Source organism: Adiantum capillus-veneris, chromosome 19 (genome assembly GCF_014529385.1).
Source record: "Adiantum capillus-veneris isolate H3 chromosome 19, ASM1452938v2, whole genome shotgun sequence".
NCBI classification, from domain to species: Eukaryota; Viridiplantae; Streptophyta; class Polypodiopsida; order Polypodiales; family Pteridaceae; genus Adiantum; species Adiantum capillus-veneris.
In genome coordinates this window covers 103,828,950-103,849,140 of record NC_140949.1, presented here as the reverse complement: position 1 = coordinate 103,849,140, position 20,191 = coordinate 103,828,950, and the positions used below count along the sequence as shown (strand labels likewise).

General features: G+C 40.8%; 2 protein-coding genes across 8 annotated transcripts in view; one reads left to right on the top strand and one right to left on the bottom strand.

Moving 5' to 3' along the window:
* Positions 1 to 6,104, top strand: part of LOC147434580 (UDP-Glycosyltransferase superfamily protein) — a 115,771-nt gene extending 109,667 nt beyond the window's left edge. For all 4 annotated transcript variants that reach the window (XM_086491045.1, XM_086491046.1, XM_086491044.1 and 1 more), the window contains 5 exons: positions 4,805 to 5,059; positions 5,144 to 5,203; positions 5,281 to 5,320; positions 5,414 to 5,629; positions 5,721 to 6,104. In XM_086491045.1, the coding sequence (XP_086347171.1) occupies positions 4,805 to 5,059; positions 5,144 to 5,203; positions 5,281 to 5,320; positions 5,414 to 5,629; positions 5,721 to 5,771 (622 nt within the window). In that variant the 3' untranslated portion in view covers positions 5,772 to 6,104. The remainder of the gene's footprint in view (positions 1 to 4,804; positions 5,060 to 5,143; positions 5,204 to 5,280; positions 5,321 to 5,413; positions 5,630 to 5,720) is intronic.
* A 4,108-nt stretch (positions 6,105 to 10,212) lies between these two features.
* LOC147434579 (uncharacterized) lies at positions 10,213 to 13,750 on the bottom strand. Of its 4 annotated transcripts, none has more exons than XM_086491043.1 (11): positions 13,612 to 13,750; positions 12,690 to 12,790; positions 12,544 to 12,614; positions 12,250 to 12,299; positions 12,088 to 12,161; positions 11,397 to 11,459; positions 11,014 to 11,098; positions 10,878 to 10,943; positions 10,727 to 10,806; positions 10,578 to 10,660; positions 10,213 to 10,497 (listed from the first exon to the last, which is right to left on the bottom strand). In XM_086491043.1, exons 2-10 carry the CDS (start codon positions 12,719 to 12,721, stop codon positions 10,612 to 10,614), a joined length of 570 nt encoding a protein of 189 aa, XP_086347169.1. In that variant the 5' UTR covers positions 12,722 to 12,790; positions 13,612 to 13,750; the 3' UTR covers positions 10,213 to 10,497; positions 10,578 to 10,611. The 4 variants fall into 4 exon arrangements, with proteins under 4 accessions (XP_086347169.1, XP_086347166.1, XP_086347167.1 ...); XM_086491040.1 differs by having other exon boundaries at positions 10,578 to 10,649; XM_086491041.1 differs by lacking the exon at positions 13,612 to 13,750 and adding an exon at positions 13,495 to 13,538 and having other exon boundaries at positions 10,578 to 10,649.
* Positions 13,751 to 20,191: the final 6,441 nt, after the last annotated feature.

The window sequence follows — 20,191 nt, the reverse complement described above, 5'->3', positions numbered from 1 at the left end:
GAGGTCCGGGGACGCGAGGGGACCGCTGTGCGTGTGATCTGGCGCATTTTCAGGGTAAAAAACAGAGAATTCAGCGTGCTGCAGATTCTCGGCAGGTTTTTGCAAAATGTCCGTATGCGTCGGGAAAGTCACCTTTTGCGTGGGGATATTGTCTGTGAAGCATCCTAGTACAGTTATGCTACCAGAAAAGGTCATTTTCAGCCCGGATTATGCGGGGCACTCGTAGGAAATCACAGGTTTTATTCCCTCTTTGAATACAATAAAGAAATACCGAAAGAGGCGCCAGTCTTTGGGGCCAACATGTGTCAACGTTTGCTTGGTAGCGCTCTAGCTTCCAAGCCGTCTGTGTTTGAAGTATCAATTCCCGTTACAAGTTTCTATTTGCAAAGTTTCTCTGTGTCCTAAAGTCTAAAGTAAAGAGCCTATGTCTACCACCCTACGGTCCGGTTTCACTGGCCCCAAACCTTGGCGCCCCTTTCGATATTTCTTTATATTGCTTGAACTCAGTGCAATGCTAGTACTCCTTTCTTTGTACCTCACGCGGAGCGGCTCATATTTGAAGGCCCTTGGCCATGAAAAGCTTTTAAACTCAAAAGCATATGGCCCAAAAGCACATACTGAAAATCAGCCAACACAATTTTAGGAAATCCATACACCTGCCACGTCAGCATGCAACGCAAAATGCGGAAATCCGTACAATATGCCACGACAACAGAGTCAACGCAAATTGCGGAATTCTGTATTGTCTGCCACGTCAGCAGTCCAACGCGAATTTCATGTTGTTCGTACAATTGCCAAGTCATCAGCTTTTACGCTATCTATGAGTGTGTGTAGGTCCAACTTTCTTTATTCAATGTGTCATTTGGGCCCCATCGGACGGGGTCGCATAAGTTGGCGGGAACTTCTCTTTAAAAATAGGCCTCTCGGCAAGACTTTATAAGTTGGTAAAATTTCTTCTAGGGTTTAAACTTTAGGCTCCTTGGCCGGGATCTACAGGTTGGCTCCGTTCTTCAGTGGCTTGACACGCCAGCAGTTTGTGACATCCCCCCTTCTTGAAAGAAAGTAATCGTCTGCGATTACAACATATCTGCAAAACAACTCAAGTTAGCTCAACAAAAGAAAATCCGAGGGTCATTCTGAGGGACAATCAGTTCTCATTCCAAATCAAAGCTCTTAATTTCCTTAGTCGTTGGCTTCCGAGAAGAATCTCATCCAATAAAGAGTCTCATTCTAGATTGGAGCTCTTGATTTCCTAGGTCGTTGGCTTTCCAGAAGAATCTCATCCAATAAGGAATATTAGTGGTTGGCACATCACAATGGAACACAAATGCTCACATATGCATGTAACCAAACACGGAAACATAAAGTCGTCGATGAACACTCCCCACGTAAATAACCATCTTGGTCCGGGCCATGAGCTGTTCAACAACTCCCTCATCACTCCTCCCGCAAATAACTTAAAAAGTGTGGGCCATGAGATATAGAGACCTTTTACAACCAAACGCCTCCCCAGACCACAGCTGCGTCGTTCGGAGGTGCTGAGAATAACCACTGCTCATACTTCTTAATACATCCCCCATAGATAACCATCTAGTCCGGGCCACGAGTAACAACAATAATACTCCCCCGTAAATAACCACTAGGGTCCGGGCCATGAGTAAAAACAACACTTTTCAAACATTCAATACTCCCCCCGCAAATAACCACAAGAGTCCGGGCCATGAGTAACAACAACAATACTCCCCCCGTAAATAACCACAAGGGTCCGGGCCATGAGTAAAACAACACTTTTCAAATATTCAATACTCCCCCCGCAAATAACCACAAGGGTCCGGGCCATGAGTATGAGCAAGCATTCTTAAACATCATTTCTCACTACTCCACCCAGGAGTAAAATCGCCAATCATTGAAACCAGTATTAAAACGAGAGTCAAACGATTCAAATTGGCACCAAGACAGGTTCAGAATAGATATCATCCATTTCAAAGAAATTCCAAACAAGATCACCAAACAAGTTCTCAAACAGAAGTTAATATATCATTTCATCTCTCTCTCTCTCTCTCTCTCTCTCTCTCTCTCAAGTTCAGTTCCAGGAACCTCAGACAAAGCTTTGGCTCTTTGACACTTTGACACTTTGGTCACTTCGGCCATGCTATACAGTGGAGATATGGGGCCCCTTAGTTGATCATCATAGAAGAGCTGGTAGTACTGATGGATGATTATGTATGGAGAAGCCCTTGGTGTCTATGATTTCTCGGATGATTAGGGCCAAGGCCTCAGTACCACATGACATTGTTAGGGTGGAGCTCGCTGCTCCTCCATTGGTAGTGGAGGCACTCACTCCATCAGTTTCATTTATGCATAGCACTTGGGCTCTCCCTAGAGACAGATATGCTCGATTAGCACTAGAGTCTTTGCGACAACTGGCATTGCAAGGAGATAGATCATGTTGATATGCAGAGATGGCATCTTGGTTTCAGTTACATGAATTTAGTATGGACCGGCTACCCCCATTTCAATACTCTCTGGATGCACCCTCCATCTCCCTCACTAGGGCAGAGATTACCAGGCTCATCAGATAGGACTTGATTCAGTTGGATACAAAGAGGACATGGATACAACCTACACATGAGCTAGGTACGAAGGAAGACGACTTTCTATAGAGAGCATCTTCTCCAACTCACGGAAGATGGTTTTGTGATTAGACCAGGATACATGGATACTCATCTATCCCACTAGATACGATGTGCTATTGGTCAGATACGCACATCCTCACATCAGCTAGAGATCGAGACAGGCAGATTTAAAGTACCACCCGCTGAGTCCAGGATTTGTCAGGTGTGCCAAATAGAGCCAGAGACAGAGCTACATTACATATGTCACTGCCCAGTTTACTATGAGATACGAGGCCGCTTTACTGTATTCAGAGAGGGTTTTGGGCCACTTTCTAGAGTCATGAGATACCAGGATCAGAGATGCCTCGGATTATACTTACTGGAGATTCGCAAACACAGAGAGGACCTCTTGAAGAGGGGCACAATGAGAGAGATCTAGCGACAGCAAAAGATTACAGATTTCTTTTAGTCACAAACAGAGGAGTTCGAGCAGCCCCCACAGCATAACAACACCAGAGGCACCAAAGGCATACTGCTTGATCGGGCGATAGATTTGGGGCGGTCCCGTCGCCTGGATGAGGGGGCCCTCTCGATATCGACGCAGATTGCGACAGAGGATCTTTACCATACTGGCGCGACATAGTAGCCGTCCCGGATACTGATGTATATGTATATGATGCCTTGACTGTCAAAGAGCTCCATTTTATCAGCTCACCCCTTTGTATTTCCTATTCCCTTTGTATCAGCTTTCACCCCACCCTACCAACTATTTTATTTTCTTTTCAGTTCTTTGTACTTTTGTACCCAGACCTGGTTTTAGATTCACCACATGTAACCTTTTGGTCTCATAGGTCATTTTGGCCTTTTGAAGACGTTAATATTACATTTCATTTCATGTCATTGCACAGTGTACTATGAGATACGAGGCCGTTTTCATTGTCTATTCAGAGAAGGTTTTGGGCCTCTATCTAGGGTCATGAGTTATGAGGATCAGAGATGTCTTGGGCTATATCTACTTGAGTTACACAGACATAGAGAAACTTTACTGAGGAGAGCTGAAGAGAGATAACCCCAGAGACAGATCACAGATTTCTTTACACTAGATATTGTACACCCAGAAGAACAGACAAAGGAGCAGCCAACAGTGGAGAGGTCTGCCCGCACTACTGGCATTCTCATAGGCCGAGCATTGGAGCTAGGGAGATCTAGACGACCCCGATGAAGAAGAGGAGCTACACAGTTTCGAAGGAGGCTACAACAAAGGATTCGAGCCATACTCTTTCGTCGTCCAGAGTGCAGATGAAGATGGATCTCTATGAAGATGGATCTCTGCTTCCCTCCCATATTGTCTACACATTGTACTGCTTAGTTCACACATTTCACGCCTTTCACCTTTCACACCTATCAGCTTAGTTTAGGATTTTGCAGTATTTATATTTTGTTATCCTAGTTTAATTTAATTTGTTAACCTGACTTTGTATCAGATACACCGCATTGTAACTTTCTGGTCTCATAGGTCACTTTGGCCTTTTGAAGACGTTAATATAACATTTCTCTCTCTCTCTCTCTCTCTCTCTCTCTCTCTCTCTCTCTCTCTCTCTCTCTCTCTCTCTCTCTCTCTCTCTCCAAACACACACATGCGTAGCATGTGGTGCTTGCAGACTATGCACATGGTGTGTGTGTCTACCAGCAAGTAGGCCGATGTGCTAGTTGCCTGCAAAAGGGGGTGGCTTATTTTTAATCACTATCTGATTACTTTTGGTTTCAACTCTTTTCAACATACTTAGCTCATATTAGTCTTAATCCCATTGGTTCACTTGCAGCATTTTGAGTGCTTGCTGTTAAATTCAGATTGGGCTAAGATAGGGCCAGTAGGGCTCCCCAATCTTGGAAAAATAAAAATTCTTTCAAAACATCTCAAATGCATAAGTGAAGGGTGAGTCTAGGAAATAAAAAGCCTCATGGAATTGGAAAGCCAAAGGACTTTTCATCTCTACATAAAGAAGTTTGCGACCTTAAAGTGTGAATTGATACATTTATTTTTTTCTTCTTGTTTACCTTGCCTTTAGCGTTTTCTTTCCTTTAGAGCTTGTTTGCACTATAGATAGTGAATTTATTTCTTTTGAAGCCATTAGGTATACCTTTTAAATTCCGATTGGGCTAAGAGAGGGCCATTTGCCTACTTTCAGTATGGGCCTTATTGACAATCCAAAAGGGATGCTAGATGTCCTTGGAGGTGTTTTAAGAGCAGCTGATCGATATGCAATTCTATTCACAGCAGCTCATGCACCTTTGGAAGCTGCTGTTCTTGATGCTGCAAATCAGGATGATCGGCAAACAGCAAATGATGCTGATGAAGAATTGCAGAAGGAGGTACTAGCTGTTGAGAAGGTTTTGCAGCAAGGAATTCGCTTGTTCGGTAACAGGCTATTCTGTATGTCAGGGTGCGCTTTATACAAATATTTGTTTTTTGCAAGCCTGTAATCTTCCTTGGGCTCATGACTTTTTGGCCATTCTCTGTCAAGCAGCTCGCTGCCCTATCTTTGGTTGTTTCCAAAGTGCTCTTTGATAGTACATCATGGAGGCAGGTACAGCTAGATCTATACACACACAAGGAGCTTCACCTCCAACAATGGTCCTAACTTTCTTTTTCTTGTTCTTATAGTGGGACTACAGCAGCAGCCCTTCAATCTGGAATTCCTCAGGTTTTATCTCATATTTGGGATTCCCTTGTGTTCCCTCAAGCCTTTGAAAAGATTCAAAATTATTGATAATGTGTGGGCATGTCGTCTTCATAGGTGATTTGCCCGTTTGTGCTCGACCAATTTTACTGGGCAGAGCGCATGGCATGGATTGCGGTTGCTCCAGAGCCATTGAAGAAAGAATATTTAGTACCGCCTGCACACTCTGAAACACACATCGCAGTGGATAAGCTTTTGCGTGCAATTAATGAAGCATCAAGTCCAAGAATACGGGCATGTGCAGCAGAGCTAGGAGAGAAAATAAGAAACGAGGTTAGAGATGTCACACTTCATTTTTTGCTCCTAGTTTCCACTGCATGTGTGCTTGTTTACACTTCATTGATGGTAACAATGTGTTCTATAGGATGGTGTAAACGTTGCAGTAGAAGCTCTTTGCCGGACCATGCTTATCTAGTTTTGGAAGCAGGCATACAAATTCCAAGCCTGGTATTGAGATGTTATGGTCAGTAGTGATGGAGAGCAGAGCACTCACACAACGAATTTTACAGAGTGCAGGGTAGAATCTTCAAGGGAGCGTCGTGCTCAGGAATTGCCACTATCATCCCTGCTCTTCTGATGGGAAGGACCCTGATAATTGTTGACAAGAAATGCAAAATTAGAATGAGCAACAAAAATCTGAAAATGTTGGAAATACCCATTCTGTGTTAGCAAAAGTAGCACATGATATGGGCATGTTATGCAAAAAGAAGCGGCCAATTATTTTTCCAATCGTAGCTATCTTTGAGCTTTTGCTTCTTTGGTTCTTACTGTGAATTATTAATCCTTTCAGTTCATAAGATCTCCAAGGGAATGAGCCACATGGACGCTTGCCCCACTTTCAACTATCACCTGGACAAGGTTTGATATTGTTGCCCTCGACTGCCTTGGAGAGATTTCCCCATACCACCTATAAATCAGACTCCACTTGTGTTGTATGATGAGTGTAGACAACTATACAAAGATGCCCTGGCAGTAGATTGCCACATCAACTCTCCGGGATATCGTTTGTTCACAAAAGTGTGATCATCCTTGGTTACACTTGCAATGTCAATCTTATTAAAATATGTAATTTAAACATCACGCCATCTATAGATGCATATCACTACCTATCCTTTACAACAAACCTTAGCTCCATCACAAGTATCTTCATCCCTTGCACTAAACATTGGCTCTTTCACAAACATCTGCGTGATTTTCACGTTGTAGAAAAACCACATGCAATCATGCACACAACTACTGAATCATATCTTGGTTCGACTTTTCACATCAAAATTCATCTAGATGCCTCATTTGGAAAAACTCGCATAGAACACACAACTAGCTAGAACACCCCGATCCTTCAATTGAAATAGTTACACAAAGGATGTGCCTCAATAGTCATCACACTATGGTTGGACATCTCAATTATGATTTCTCTAGGTTCTACAATGGACTAGCCCATCAAAATACAAGCATTCACCTCTCAAACACATATAAACATCCTTATGGGGGATTGGAATTGAGCGAGCTTTGGAGTTAGCTTTTTTTTAGATATTGCTCAACTGATCAAATGTTTTTTTTAAAGCTCAGTCCAAAAAGAGTTTTCAAAGCTCTCTCTCCATCTTTCTCTCTATCTCTACCTTTATCCCATCTCCCTTTTGTATATCTCCCTCTCTCTCTCTCCTTCTAGAGTGAGCGAATAAGCGAAGTATCTCTCTCTAGGTCACTATGCGAATCTCACAAGGGAAAATGCCATTGCATTGACTTTACCTTGTTTTGCAGCTGACTTTTCAAAATTCTTCTCCCCCATCAATATAACCATGCCCTCGCTTTGAAGGCCATTATCACATGAGCAAGCATGGTGGTGATAGCCACGAATCATTGTCATGGCATACTAGAGGGGATCAATCTTATGTGAAAATGGCAAATGAGAGCTTAATTTACTCTGACATTCATGGTCACCGTAGTACAGTTTAACATGAAATAACATACAAAAGCTTTTGCACAATTTACTTCATAGAATCTACAACCACTTACGCACATCAAACAGTATGGTCATGTAATGGTGCTTGGTAATGCAAGCCATAAGGTGTCTGTGAGACAAGAGGAATGAAAGTAAGTTTTAGCTAAATAAGTGCAAGCTCTTATATTCCACAAGTGTCCAATACATAGAGAATCAATTCTATTATAGCTAGCCGAAACAATGGGGACTAATCATTCCGCATATCTACCCCTAAGTGATGTAGGTAACTTAGTGCTAAGTATCCCACCTAGGGAATATCGTTCCCTTTAGATCTATAGGTGCTAGGCTAATTGAAACCCTCATCAGTTTTCAGTGGCAAAACAACCAATAAAGACTCAACTGCCCATTCTATTATGTTATGGACGGCAATAATGTAATTGATCGTATAGGTACTATTGCAGAAGCATGAGACTAAGTCAAATTATTTCTTCCTAGCTTTTATTGTTTTTTCTTTGCTTTTCCCTTCAACAAGCTAATTATAATGTGAGACAGTCTTTGAATAACAAATTTTCTTATGGAGAAAATAATTTTATAGTGCAGGATTGGCATCAAACACAATCTCAAAGCATGCATTTCTACCTATTCTGTCATACTTTGGTGAGTAACATTAGGTTTTTTTTTTTATCCAAGTCGAATTTAATATTCATATACTCTATGTTAGCAATGTGGGAGCATTTCATTGTAATATAATTTAAAAATAATTTAGTTTATATGTTGATTATGTATGGATAATCCATTCAGTACAAACATATATTCTTTTTTAAATCACTGGACTTGGCAAAAGAGTTTGATCTTATTTTGAATATTGTACATCCTGATTGCCAAAGAGATTGAGCATATAAAAATATTTTACCTTCACTTTCCTTTATGGCCATTCTCAAATAGTGGATGGTAAAATGAAATCGTACCTCTCTCTCTCTCTCTCTCTCTCTCTCTCTCTCTCTCTCAATGTTGAACTTCATTACTAAAAAATTCATGGAATGGAGGTGCTCAAAATTGAATCTGCCCAAAGACGAGGCAAAATCGGTTAAGACTAGGTCGAGGCCATGAATAATTAGGAATGTAAGACTCCTACAACAAAAAGAAAAATAAAAAGCTAGGGGGAAACCCTCTATAAGGTTAAATAGTGTCATGGAAACCTTTTTAATAGGAAGAGAAAGATAGCTTCTAAAATATTTACATTGTGAACTAGATGAATAGATAAATCCACTGAGCATAATAAACAGCAAAAGAAGCGACATGCCCAATGTCAATATGGCACCAACCAAGGAGAGCTATGACAAGCAGTGGAAGATGAGTATAGGTGAGAAAAGCCTACCAAGAGTTCACCTACAAAAACCTACTATAACAAGCTAAACCAAATAAACAAGCAGTTTTTCGCAGTTGGCTCTGCAAATAACTACCATAACAAGGTAAATCGAATAAACAAGCTTGTGAGGGATTTTTCATTGTAAAGAGTGGGAGAGAGAAGTCACTCCATCCAAAAGGGGACAAGCCAAAACAAAACAAGGTGAAGGTCCATGTTGGCATTCTAAATCAATATGAGAAGGAACTTTTCAAGGAAGTCACATGAATCCCTTAAATGAAGGGGCCCATTCATTAACTAAAAAATGGGTCACACAATTTGTATGCTTTTCTCGCTTCTCCAAGGCACATTTTTAGCGCACCAAAAAGAACCACCAAACCATGATCTGAAGAGTTACTGGATATATACAAACGAAGCGTGGATGGATGAAAACGAAACACATGTAGGAAATTATAAAGCACAAACTAACGCATTTTTGAGTCCCCTTGATGAGTATAACACAGTGGTGCGCAACTTTTGTAGAAAAGTCGGTTTAGGCTATATCGACGGGGTTAAATTTCGAGCGCTAGTGCCTAAAATGCTTGACCTAATGTGGCAGAAACACTCAAAATTTATCGTCGCCCATCTACACAAACCATCTGCACTCTTTTAACACCATATTTCACTGTACTAAAAAGTTTTGATTTACATTCTTTAAAGTTTCTTTGCTCTGTTCTCTGGACCCTACTCTCCTATAAAGTCCGGTTAACCTACATGGGGGTCAAATATTTAAAACAAGCGCATCTAAAAACAGGCAATGGCACTACCTTTCAAGACAAGGACCTCCTGCCATTACAGAGAGAGAGAGAGAGAGAGAGAGAGAGAGAGAGAGAGAGAGAGGTTATTTTCATGGCCATGGCAGAAAAGATGACCCACAGTTCTCTGGCTCAAAAAACCTCCACATGAACACTAGACTCTTGGAAGGCAGTGCAAACAAAACACATGTATGCTTACATTTTCCAGAGATGATGTCTGCCGACTTTTACTCTTGGGAAAAGACAACCACATCAAGGAGTATATCGATATTCCACCAATCTAAACAGTATCTCATGTAGAGTTTGAAATAGCTGTGTACACTTTCTCTACGACTTCAGAAGGACAGGCATGCATATCTTTTTCTCTTTCTGGAAGTCCATTGAAGAGATTGTGATACCCAATATAAGTAAGTGTGTAGACAGACATACAAGCCTATGTAAGCACAAAGATGTCACGATCATTTGACTACTTACATCCATTGACCGCCATTCCAGAAAATACATCAAAAACCTTAAATTTCAGGTCATTGCTCTCCATTACTGCAGCAATGGTGGGCAGTACGCCTTACGTGAACACCAAAATAATTGAACAAAGTGGTCCTTATGGTGATTTGTTAACATTAAGCATCCATAAGCAGGGAGTCACAGTGGTTTTACAACATTTCTTGAGGCAATTCTGATCAACAACTGCAGTCACTACCTCTTTCAAGGACCATAGTGACATCCTTCATAAGCCCCAAAAGACTAACAGAGAAATACAAGATTTTCCATCTGTATTTGCAAAAGAAGTCACATTGAGTTGAATCCTTCATAAACCCCCAGAAGGCTATAAAAGTGTGAAGAGTTCCTTGTCCACAACTGGATAATAAGTCTAGCTTACAACAAGATGAACATAATATTAATACAACATTTGCAGGTCATCTGACCTTAACTGTACAATAAGCTGGACAGGGCTCAATCCATATCCATGCCCTCCAAGTAGTCTGCTTCATCCTCACTCAGCATTTCATCAAGGGAATCATCATCCATGGCCAGCTTACTGCATGAAGAGCTAGAATGTAAGTCTTGTAGCTCCACAACCTTAACTAAAAGGCAGACAAGACACCTAGAGGTCTGTACCTCAAACATTGGCAACAGAAACAAAGAATCCGCTTTAGCCTTCGATTGTAAAAGAAGTAGCTGAACGCCCAGCTGCAGAAATACTAAATCCTTTATTAGAGTACTAGACTCACAACCAAAATAGAGGGCTTCTCTTGTATGTCACCTACATGGTCCCCCTTTCAGTCAGCGGATCACTGTCAGGATCTGGCTTGTAGGCATATACATCGCTATCTTCAATTCCAATCACCTGGTCAAATAACACAATTGTATCAGTTACATGCTTAGCTCAAAAAGGCAAATCTTGACAACCACAATCACCTCATTTATAGCCTCCCATATAGAACCACATAGCGAACTGTCTTCTCCAAACTTGGAAGCCCAAACCTGCAACATTATTATGCGGTCACATGAGCGAACACATAGAGATCGAAGAAATCACGTCAAGACAACACACCTTCGCAGTTTCCCGTAAATGATCATCAATTTTGGACTTAGCTGTCTCCCACTCCTCCTTTTCAAAGCTCGTTGGATGGAGCAAGCTGTAATTATTTGAAGTAAACAAAACAGATAATCCGAACATAACAATCTACCCCATAGAAAGACAATGAGCATAATATTAATTGATATAAAGACCATTTGGGAATGGAGAGAATTGAACTCTCAGCTCATTAAGGAGCAGCAGTTTTATCTGCTTGTCAGCCTTTGACAACAATCCCCATCTACTACAATCTCCACACCACAGGTTGTCAAGTAGTCACTGTTGTGACAACTTTGACATTACCCATGAAATTTAACGGTGACATCTTGAAGTAAATCCACAGTGCAACCCAGCATCACCTGAAGTCATAGTCTGGATACATGTGGCTCACTGCAAGGACCAAGTAGATGAAAGTTCTGCGACTGTTCTTGCACAAGACACAAACAAAAATACCTTTAACCATCCAGGCCAAGCTGTCATGTATTTAAACTCGAAAACAAACATATTGCCTGATTGTACACAAGCGACATAGCGAAAGACAATCTAAGCATGGGTTAATTATACATCATGGTATCAGAAACGTGTAATCCAAAAACATACACAAAAGCAATCCAAGAACAGAACGCATATCATAGAAAGAATTACTGTCCATATTTCAAATCATGTGTAATACACATCAGAGACAATTCCATGTCTCATGGCTTTCCAGCTCTAGTGCTTTAACCCAAGATAAGTTAAGGTGTTGTCATGCTTTTGTTTTCAAAAACAAAATCCCCCTCCCCCTCCAAAAAAACACACCCACACGTACACAAAAACCAACAAAACCAGAACTCAAGTGCCCATAGGTAGGCCAAAAGCATGACAACACCCACACGTACACAAAAAAAACACACCCACACGTACACAAAAACCAACAAAACCAGAACTCAAGTGCCCATAGGTAGGCTGTCAATCCAGGACAAACTGAGGGTCCAAATTACAAGCTGCGATGTTTACATTTAACCACAATGATATGACTGCAAGAATAAGACAGAAAGAGTTAAAAGTCACCTTGCAGAGCTTGAGAGTGGACCAATCGGAGACACTGAGAGACTCGGGGGTGATGAAACGAGAGAATCAATCACCTGAAATTATCATGCCACACTGTTTTTACATTTCAAATAGCGGTCACAATTTTTCAACCTATTTTGCAATAGGTCTAATGGAAAAAACCTCTTGCTCCAAACTTCGAAAATGTTTTTTATCCAGTCCAGCAGCCTTGCCTGCACAAGCCAAGACCTTTCTTACTTCCTTGTCATGTGATCATACAAGCATTGGGCCCAACAATAAAACATAGAAAAAAAACAGGATCAATGCTACAATCTATGAACTCGTCAAAGATCAATCAGAGTTGTCAAGCATCCCAGCTCAAAGCTGATAAGTAGTTGCAAACTTGCATGTTCACCTCTTGATTATACTAACTCAATACCAGTCACCAAACAGAACGATAATTTGCATATGAGTTACATGAGTAGGCTTCCAAGTTTCCTTTGAGGAAGCTGTCTCCAAGATTTACGGTGGTTAGGAATGCATTGATCCTATCAAATAAACAAAATAAATGAGCTGCAATAACCACTAATTAAGCTACAAGTAAAAGAAAGATGGAGAAAAACCTGACAAGGGGAGTGTATTCGAGGAACTTCATTGTTGTGATTTCTTAAATACATAGAAATCTCCGTTTTGCTTTTAAGAAAGGCCCTACTGGAACCTAGTCCTGCATCCTCAACAACTTTTCTTCCTTAATATCAAAACAATCTTGGGATGGAGGTTGAGAACATCAATACAAATAAAGACAGGATATGAACTTCCAAAATAGCAGCAAAATACGATAACAAACATGCTGTTACATGAATGGAATTTGAATAGCATATATTGCAAAGGGTTATTTTATTACAAACCTTTACAAGAGTATCTTCACCGTATTTTGTCTTTACAATCTATCCTAAAAGCTATGATCCCAATAAGTAGCTAAAGATACAACTTGCCACATACAAACATACAAGCCCTACAAACGTATGCTAGAGAAAAGAATGTAGTTTTTTTTGGCATAAAGATGTCTGTGCACATGCATGGACAAACACGCACAACAGTAATACATGCTTAAGGACTAGACATTTGGTTTACTATGAGACTTGATTCAATGCCTTTCTGGCTTTGAGAGGTTTCTGAGCGTTTCAACTTCTGTACATCTTAAAATCTCATGTCTATCTGTCAGATCTCTCTCTATAATTAATTTTGAGACATGCAAGATGCAGGAAATGCCTAGCAGCATGTACTCTGCTTTCAACAGAGTGTGTGTGTGTGTGTGTGTGTGTGTGTGTGTGTGTAGACATTACAACAAAAAAAGCGTGTGTGTGTGTGTGTGTGTAGTATGCGAATGCACATGAAAATACAGATCTAGACGAGGGAAACCCATACGATAATTGAGCGAAAAGGCCCTGTTGGACTCTGACGGAACAATGAAACATGCAAAGCGCCACACAAAAGGGAAAATTTTGTTAGTCTACAGCACCCAAGAAATAGAGACATGCTTACTCGGCTAAACGAGTCCTGCTGAGGGTGTTTCTTTCCCGCGCATACAATCTTCGTCGGACCCAACCACGAAACGGGTACGCGGGAGGACGGAGACGAATACGCGTCAGAGAGGAGAAATAGTGGCGAAGACGACGATGATGATGCAGGAGAGAGTAGAGAGGGAAGGTAAGCCTGTTGAATGGGAAAGTGGTGGGTTGTGCGACGTCGACAACCTGCGAAACCCAGTGGTTTGCTGCCAAGTCACACCTTATGTCCATGTCCATGGCCTCCCGCCGTCCTTTCCTTCGTCAAAGTTCGAAGGGTCACGGTGGTTTTCTAAAACAATAAGAAAGTGATAAAGTCGTTAGGTTGAAAATTTAAAATCAGTGTTCAGTAAAGGATTGCCTCAGCTTAGTCTTGAGTTGGTTGAAAATAGAGACTAACTGGTTGCGAACCATAGTAAAGGCACAAAAAAATAGTGAAATATGTGAGAAAATAGTTCAAAAATCTTGTAAATTTTAAATTTATGTTGGTATTTTTGGTTCGCTTCTTTGTGAGCAATAAACGTGGCCAATGACCACTTAATAAAAGAGACTTTTTTTAAATTGATTAAAATTAATTTATAGAATGCAAGAAAAGTCAAACCATGTGAAGCTATGAAATAAAAAGAATTCGTCAATATATATGTGTGTGTGTGTGTGTGTGTTTTAACATTCACTAGAATTATGCAAGGTGAAGCGTCACTTTAACATTCTAAAACAATAGAATGCAAGAAAAGCCAACACATATAGGATGTGAAATGAAAGGTGAAATAAAAAGATCCATTTACTATTTTAAAACTAAAATAACATTTAAGATAAGTTTCAATCATCACTTGAAAACATTAAAAGTATGCCTAACCCAACACTCGTCTAATTCTTTTAGAAAACCAAAAAGTAAGTTATTCAAAGAGGTGTTTAATCTATCTGTATATTCTATATCTTTTCTATTTATATATTTATTTATTTATTACTATTATATTATTTATATATATATATATATATATATATAATTTTAGAAAGACAAGGGTGGACTCCATGTGTCAGCAAATGCATGCAGTTACGAGAGCCACCTCTCAACATTGGGACTTGGCTTCGGCAGAGTCTTACCCTCTCATCGTCAAGGCCTCCCGTCAGCATTACATTGTGGACGTGATTGCCAACTTGCGTTGCCTTGAAATGGGGGTGCACATCCTTGAACGACGGGTTGCATAGAAGACAACGACAGTGGACTCTCACCTCAAGCTACAGATGGCCACTCTACCATCTCGAGCTCCACAGTTGTCGCTCGGCAACTCTCTCTATAAAAGCCTAGGTTTCCAACTACATCCTGGTTTCCAACTACACCAGCAAGTCAAGAGGGAGCTCTTATGACGCCCCCCTTTTTTCCATTCTCTCTCTCTCTCTCTCTCTCTCTCTCTCTCTCTCTCTCTCTCTCTCTCTCTCTCTCTCTCTCTCTCTCTCTCTCTCTCCTGCCTGCCACCTTCGATTCCGCCCCTCCCTTTTATAACGATCAATGCCCTTGAACGCTGCAAGTTGGGGGCCCTTGCTTAGCATAACAATTGATACCCGAACCAGCAACTAGCCAGTGTGTTATCATCCTTAGTTTCTCTTGGAAAATGCAAGCAAACACCTCATGCCCCTTTTTCAATGCCCTTCAGTGCTGCAAGTCAAGCGCCTTTGCTTAGCATAACAATGGAGGAGGCTTTTAATTGACCCGAACCAATGCAAAATCGTAGCAGCGCCTAGCCAGTGTACTATAAGCCTTAATTTATCTTGGACATTAGGGAAAATTTGGACCCTCAAAGGAGCTCTATAAAGAGGTTTGACTTTGCCTCTCTTGTCCAAAGTAGGCAACCCGGTGAAGTACATAAACGCTTTGTCAAAACCCTATTAACCGACATATCATTGGAAAGATCTTAGAAAGTAGGTTCTAAATCCCCAAACTCCAACAAATTTAAAGTTGACTTGTCGAAGTTATGCGCTCCCCACTGAAGTTGAAATGTGGAGAGATTCCATTTATAAGACGAAGTTGTCACATCAAAAAATGGAATCTTCTAGAATATGAAGAATTTGATGGCATGCTATATATATCAATGGATAGATCTCGATGAGTATATTATAATCCAAAAGGTCCGACAAGTTCTGATTTCATTTGTAAAATTTTTACCGTGCGCCTGTTTTAGACAAGAGGGAGAAAGTCAAAGTCCATATAAGGCCCATTTGAGGGTCCAAAATTTCCCTAACGAACTTCAAACATCTTTCGCAATTTATATGCCCGACAGGAAAATGCTTACATGTGGTGATGGACCATTCATGGTTCTCACTATGTTCCATTTGATCCATATTTGCATCTCGAATTTGTATTAACTATTTCATGTGTAGATTGCACTCATCAAAGTGGGTGATCGATAAGATGTTGAACGGCGCAAAGGTTAGGCCAGCTGGTTTCATGCATACCTGCCATCAACAACAATGAGCAAGGGCCCTCCTGTCTCCTTTCCTCTCTAGAGCTTGCCTGTAGAGGCCACTTTTGATGGCCCATTGTTGGGGGGGGGGGGGGGGGGGGGGGTCTCCCTCTTCTCTCTTGAGGTCTTTGGGGTGGTCCTGTAGACGATTAAACTTCTTCTTCTTCTCTCTCTTTCTTAGTAGCATATTGATGACCATCTCTCTCTCTCTCTCTCTCTCTCTCTCTCTCTCTCTCTCTCTCTCTCTCTCTCTCTCTCTCTCTCTCTCTCTCTCTCTCTCAGGTTCAAAGGTTTCACACTATGAAGTTTTTTTATGCCTAATAATGAGCCCAATGACCTCAGACAATAAATTGTTTGGGAGATCATCGGTCACCTTTGCATTATGCTTGGTCAGTTTCTCAACAAGTTGAGGACCCGCTTCCCTCTTAACTCCCGCTTGACCCTCTTCAGCACTTCCAAATTGTTTACAATGGGAAAGAACAAATGAGGAGCATGCTTTAGGCATATTAATGGTATAGTAGCCCAGCACTCAAAATCATCTTCAGCATCACACCATTGGCTTTTGCTATTGTGGGTGGACTGTGATTGATAGTTGTGTCACCATCTCCAACAAGGTCAAAAAGCCCTTCTCTATGGGCTGATTCAATGAGGCCAATGGTTATCTTGCGACCTTTGAAGCATTAATGATAGCTTTTCTATGATTTTTAACCAGCTTGGTGCGCATTCAGTGTTGGGGTTGCCAAGCTTGATGGTTAGAGCTTTTTAGATTGAGTAGAAGCTGTCAAATATGGATCGAAGCTGCACTCACGATGTATAAAAAATGATTGCAAGGAATAACAAGCCATCATTGATAAATCAAACCTTGACAGCGTCTAGAGTGTGAGGTAGGACCAACATGGAAGGTCACAAGCAGTTGATCAAATGCTAGGTTTTAGCTCCACTCTACACCCGACTTCTTCCAACCCTCTCCATTATGTTCTGTGTGTGTGTGTGTGTGTGTGTGTGTGTGTGTGTGTGTGTGTGTGTGTGTGTGTGTGTGTGTGTGTGTGAGTGACTAGCTTATTCCTTGGACTTGCAACCATCACTTACTTTTGATCGGTCACACCAAATAACATGAATAAAAGCTCTCAAAGAGAAGGTTTTCTCCCGTGCCTCTAATGCATACTTCATATTCATGGTCAGATATGTCACTTGACCATGTAGATGGAGAAAATGCAAGTGAATTGGAGTGCCTTCCACATGGCTTCACATGCTTGCAGCCATGGTGTATAGACTTTCCATCTCCTCTCCTAATGTCTCTCGCAGTAAATGTGGCAGCTCCTAGCTGGCAATGCAAACCACTCATTGCATACACAAGGTAGCACCGCGTTGGCAATGCAATGAGTGAACAATGGGCACTCCTCAGCTCTGCCTTGAGCAACAGGAGGCTCACCTCGAGGTGTGGGTGGACTGTTCATTATGCGGGGCATTCAAATGATTTGACGCCTTTCAAGTTTCCTGTCTCTCTCTTTTTCTCACTAGGATCTTAAGAGTCTTGAGCTGGAACTCGAGAACCTAGCTCTTTATAGTCAAAAGAAACAAGTCATACCTATCTTACATGTCTTTCTCTGTAGGTTGATAATGGTGAACATGACGCATAGGTGTTTTATCCATTTCCATCAATGTAGTTGAACTCTCTTCTTTCCCAAGTGAAGCATTTGTTATTGCTAATTATTAAGAGCTCTTTGCAGATATTAGATACATGTTTCTCTTGAAGTGTTTGTTTTGTTCAAAGTTCAAGTTAAGTTGTGTGGTGTCCTCTTTGTGGATTTATGTAAGAATGGTGATCATGTTGCTTTTTCATTTAATATTTGTGACTTGCTCCCTCTTTTTGTGAACGATAGTTACTCCTTTCTTTGGTATGTGTCTTGTAATGGAAATGGCCTATGAACTTTGAGAATAGCGGAATTAAGAGAATTTGAGTGAGCATTTTTTGTGAGATTACTTTGAGAACATAGAGGGTGAACTTAATTGATGGTAGCAACATAAACATAGTACTTAATTAACTTGGCATGAACAATAATTTTGCAAGAGAGAGTATTAGTAATAGTTGAGGACCGGATTTACTTGGAGCCGGTCCCCCCTCCAAAAGGCGTTTGTATTATAGATTCTCCCATCAAGAGAGACTTGATACAATACAATCTTTGTGTTCTTTGCGACCTAGGTGATGCAATGAAGATGGAAAGCTTCATGCATCACAAGCATACCATAAACTTTGCAAAAAAGCATTAACTATCCCAAGCCTCAGTCCCAAGGCCTCAAACACCTTCGAAGGTGGAGAGAGCTAGGGAAGAGGAAGAAGAATCCACCCATAGGAGAAAGAAAAAGTTCCTCACTTATCATCACTCTTCTTGCTTAGCACATAGTAATGAAGATAAGAAGATGGAAAGCTTAAGCATTGAAGCATGGCTCTTGGCTGGATTTGCATTTCATAGCCAAGAGTGTTGGTGTAGGCTCTCCACTTCTCAACAAGCTTGGAGAAGGAGATGAAGCTCTTGCACTTTGCACTCCACACAATGAGAGAAGGTGTGTGTGTGTGTGGGGGGGGGGGGGGGGGGGGGGGGGGGGGGAGAGTATACCCCCCTCTCATGCTTGGTCCACACCTCTCTCTCTCTCTCTCTCTCTCTCTCTCTCATTATTTAATTATTTTATTTGGACATGTGTCATATTTTTTCTCTTTGAGAGAAAGAACTTAATTATTTATTTTTATGCATCTAAATTCTCATTGGACCCCTTTAAAACCTATCCAATAGGATTCAAGCACATCATGAGGGCCACATGTGGAAGATCATTTGAACATGTATCTTTTATGCTTCTTAAGTCATTTGGTTTGAATTGAATACTTCAAGCACTTAGTCAATCAAGCATGGAAACCGTTGAGGCATGCCTCTTGAGAGTTTATCTTTGAATTGAACACTTCAAGAACCTTAGTCACTTTAAGCATAAAAATCACCTCAAGCTTTGGGCAAGGTTCCCACAAACATTTTAAGCACTTTAGTTAGCAAGCCGACAAGCACTTCATACTTGGGTAGGGTTTCCACCTCAAGATCAGCTCTAGCTTACCTAAGGTCAAAAGACTTTTTAACACTAATTTTTGGAGGTCTTTAATGAAGCTAACCCTAAGGTATTTAAGCTCCATTAGGTAGCATTACTCTTTAACATACCATCTCTCATTTGGACCCCTTTAACCTTGGCCCCGTATTGAAATAGATCCATAAGCACATGTCTATATTCTAACCCTTGTTCCCGTTTATTCTCTCACATTAAGTGATCAATTTAATATGAGAAAATCATTTGGGTTGGTTATATATTAGATCTTATGACATTACCTCTCTCTTGAAATCATAGTCCTCCTCGACTATGAGGTAGAAGAGATAAAGTTTTAGTCATTAGTCTACGTTTCTTAGCAGGTAGGGATCCCTTTTCACCCTGCGATATCATTTTAGAATGGATGACTAGTCCATTTGGTGCTTGGGAGACGTAGCTGCTGCAAGCATGTCTGCTCTTTATTCCATATCATACTCTCAAAGTAGAGTGACAAATTCTACTTGGTGTTTGAGTGACGTCATCATCATAAACATGATTCTAAGCATGCATACTATTTAAATTTTTGCACAAAAAAGGATTAGTCTTATAAGACAAAAACATTGTTTATTTAGAAAGTATTTACATTTGCTTACTCTAGTGCAACATTGTAAGCATTGATAAGGTTCATACTATCCTTAAGCTGTATTCCTTGCATCCATCTAGCATCTTCAAACATATATTTTTTGAACTTAATAAGATATCGTCATATAATTTTATCATGCCGTAGTACCTTGTCTTCATGCCGAAGGATAGCTTCGGGTTGTAGCACCTCTTCTTGGTCTTCGATTTCTGGAGGGTCTTCAATAATTGGTTCTCTTGGTGGCTCTCCTTTGTAGGGTTAAGTAGGCTCACATGAAAAGCATTGTGTATGAGCCAATGGTTGGGCAACTTGAGTTGATAAGCCATGTCATTGATTTGCTTCAAGACTTGAAAAGGACCATAGTATCTTTTTGCTAATTTAGCATAATA

Coding starts and splice junctions, on each gene's coding strand:
- LOC147434579 (XM_086491040.1), bottom strand. CDS start 12,721: ATGAAGTTCCTCGAATACACTCCCCTTGTCAG. Junction 12,615..12,689: donor GAATACACTCCCCTTGTCAG/GTTTTTCTCCAT, acceptor TTTATTTGATAG/GATCAATGCATTCCTAACCA. Junction 10,807..10,877: donor TATGGGAGGCTATAAATGAG/GTGATTGTGGTT, acceptor TTATTTGACCAG/GTGATTGGAATTGAAGATAG.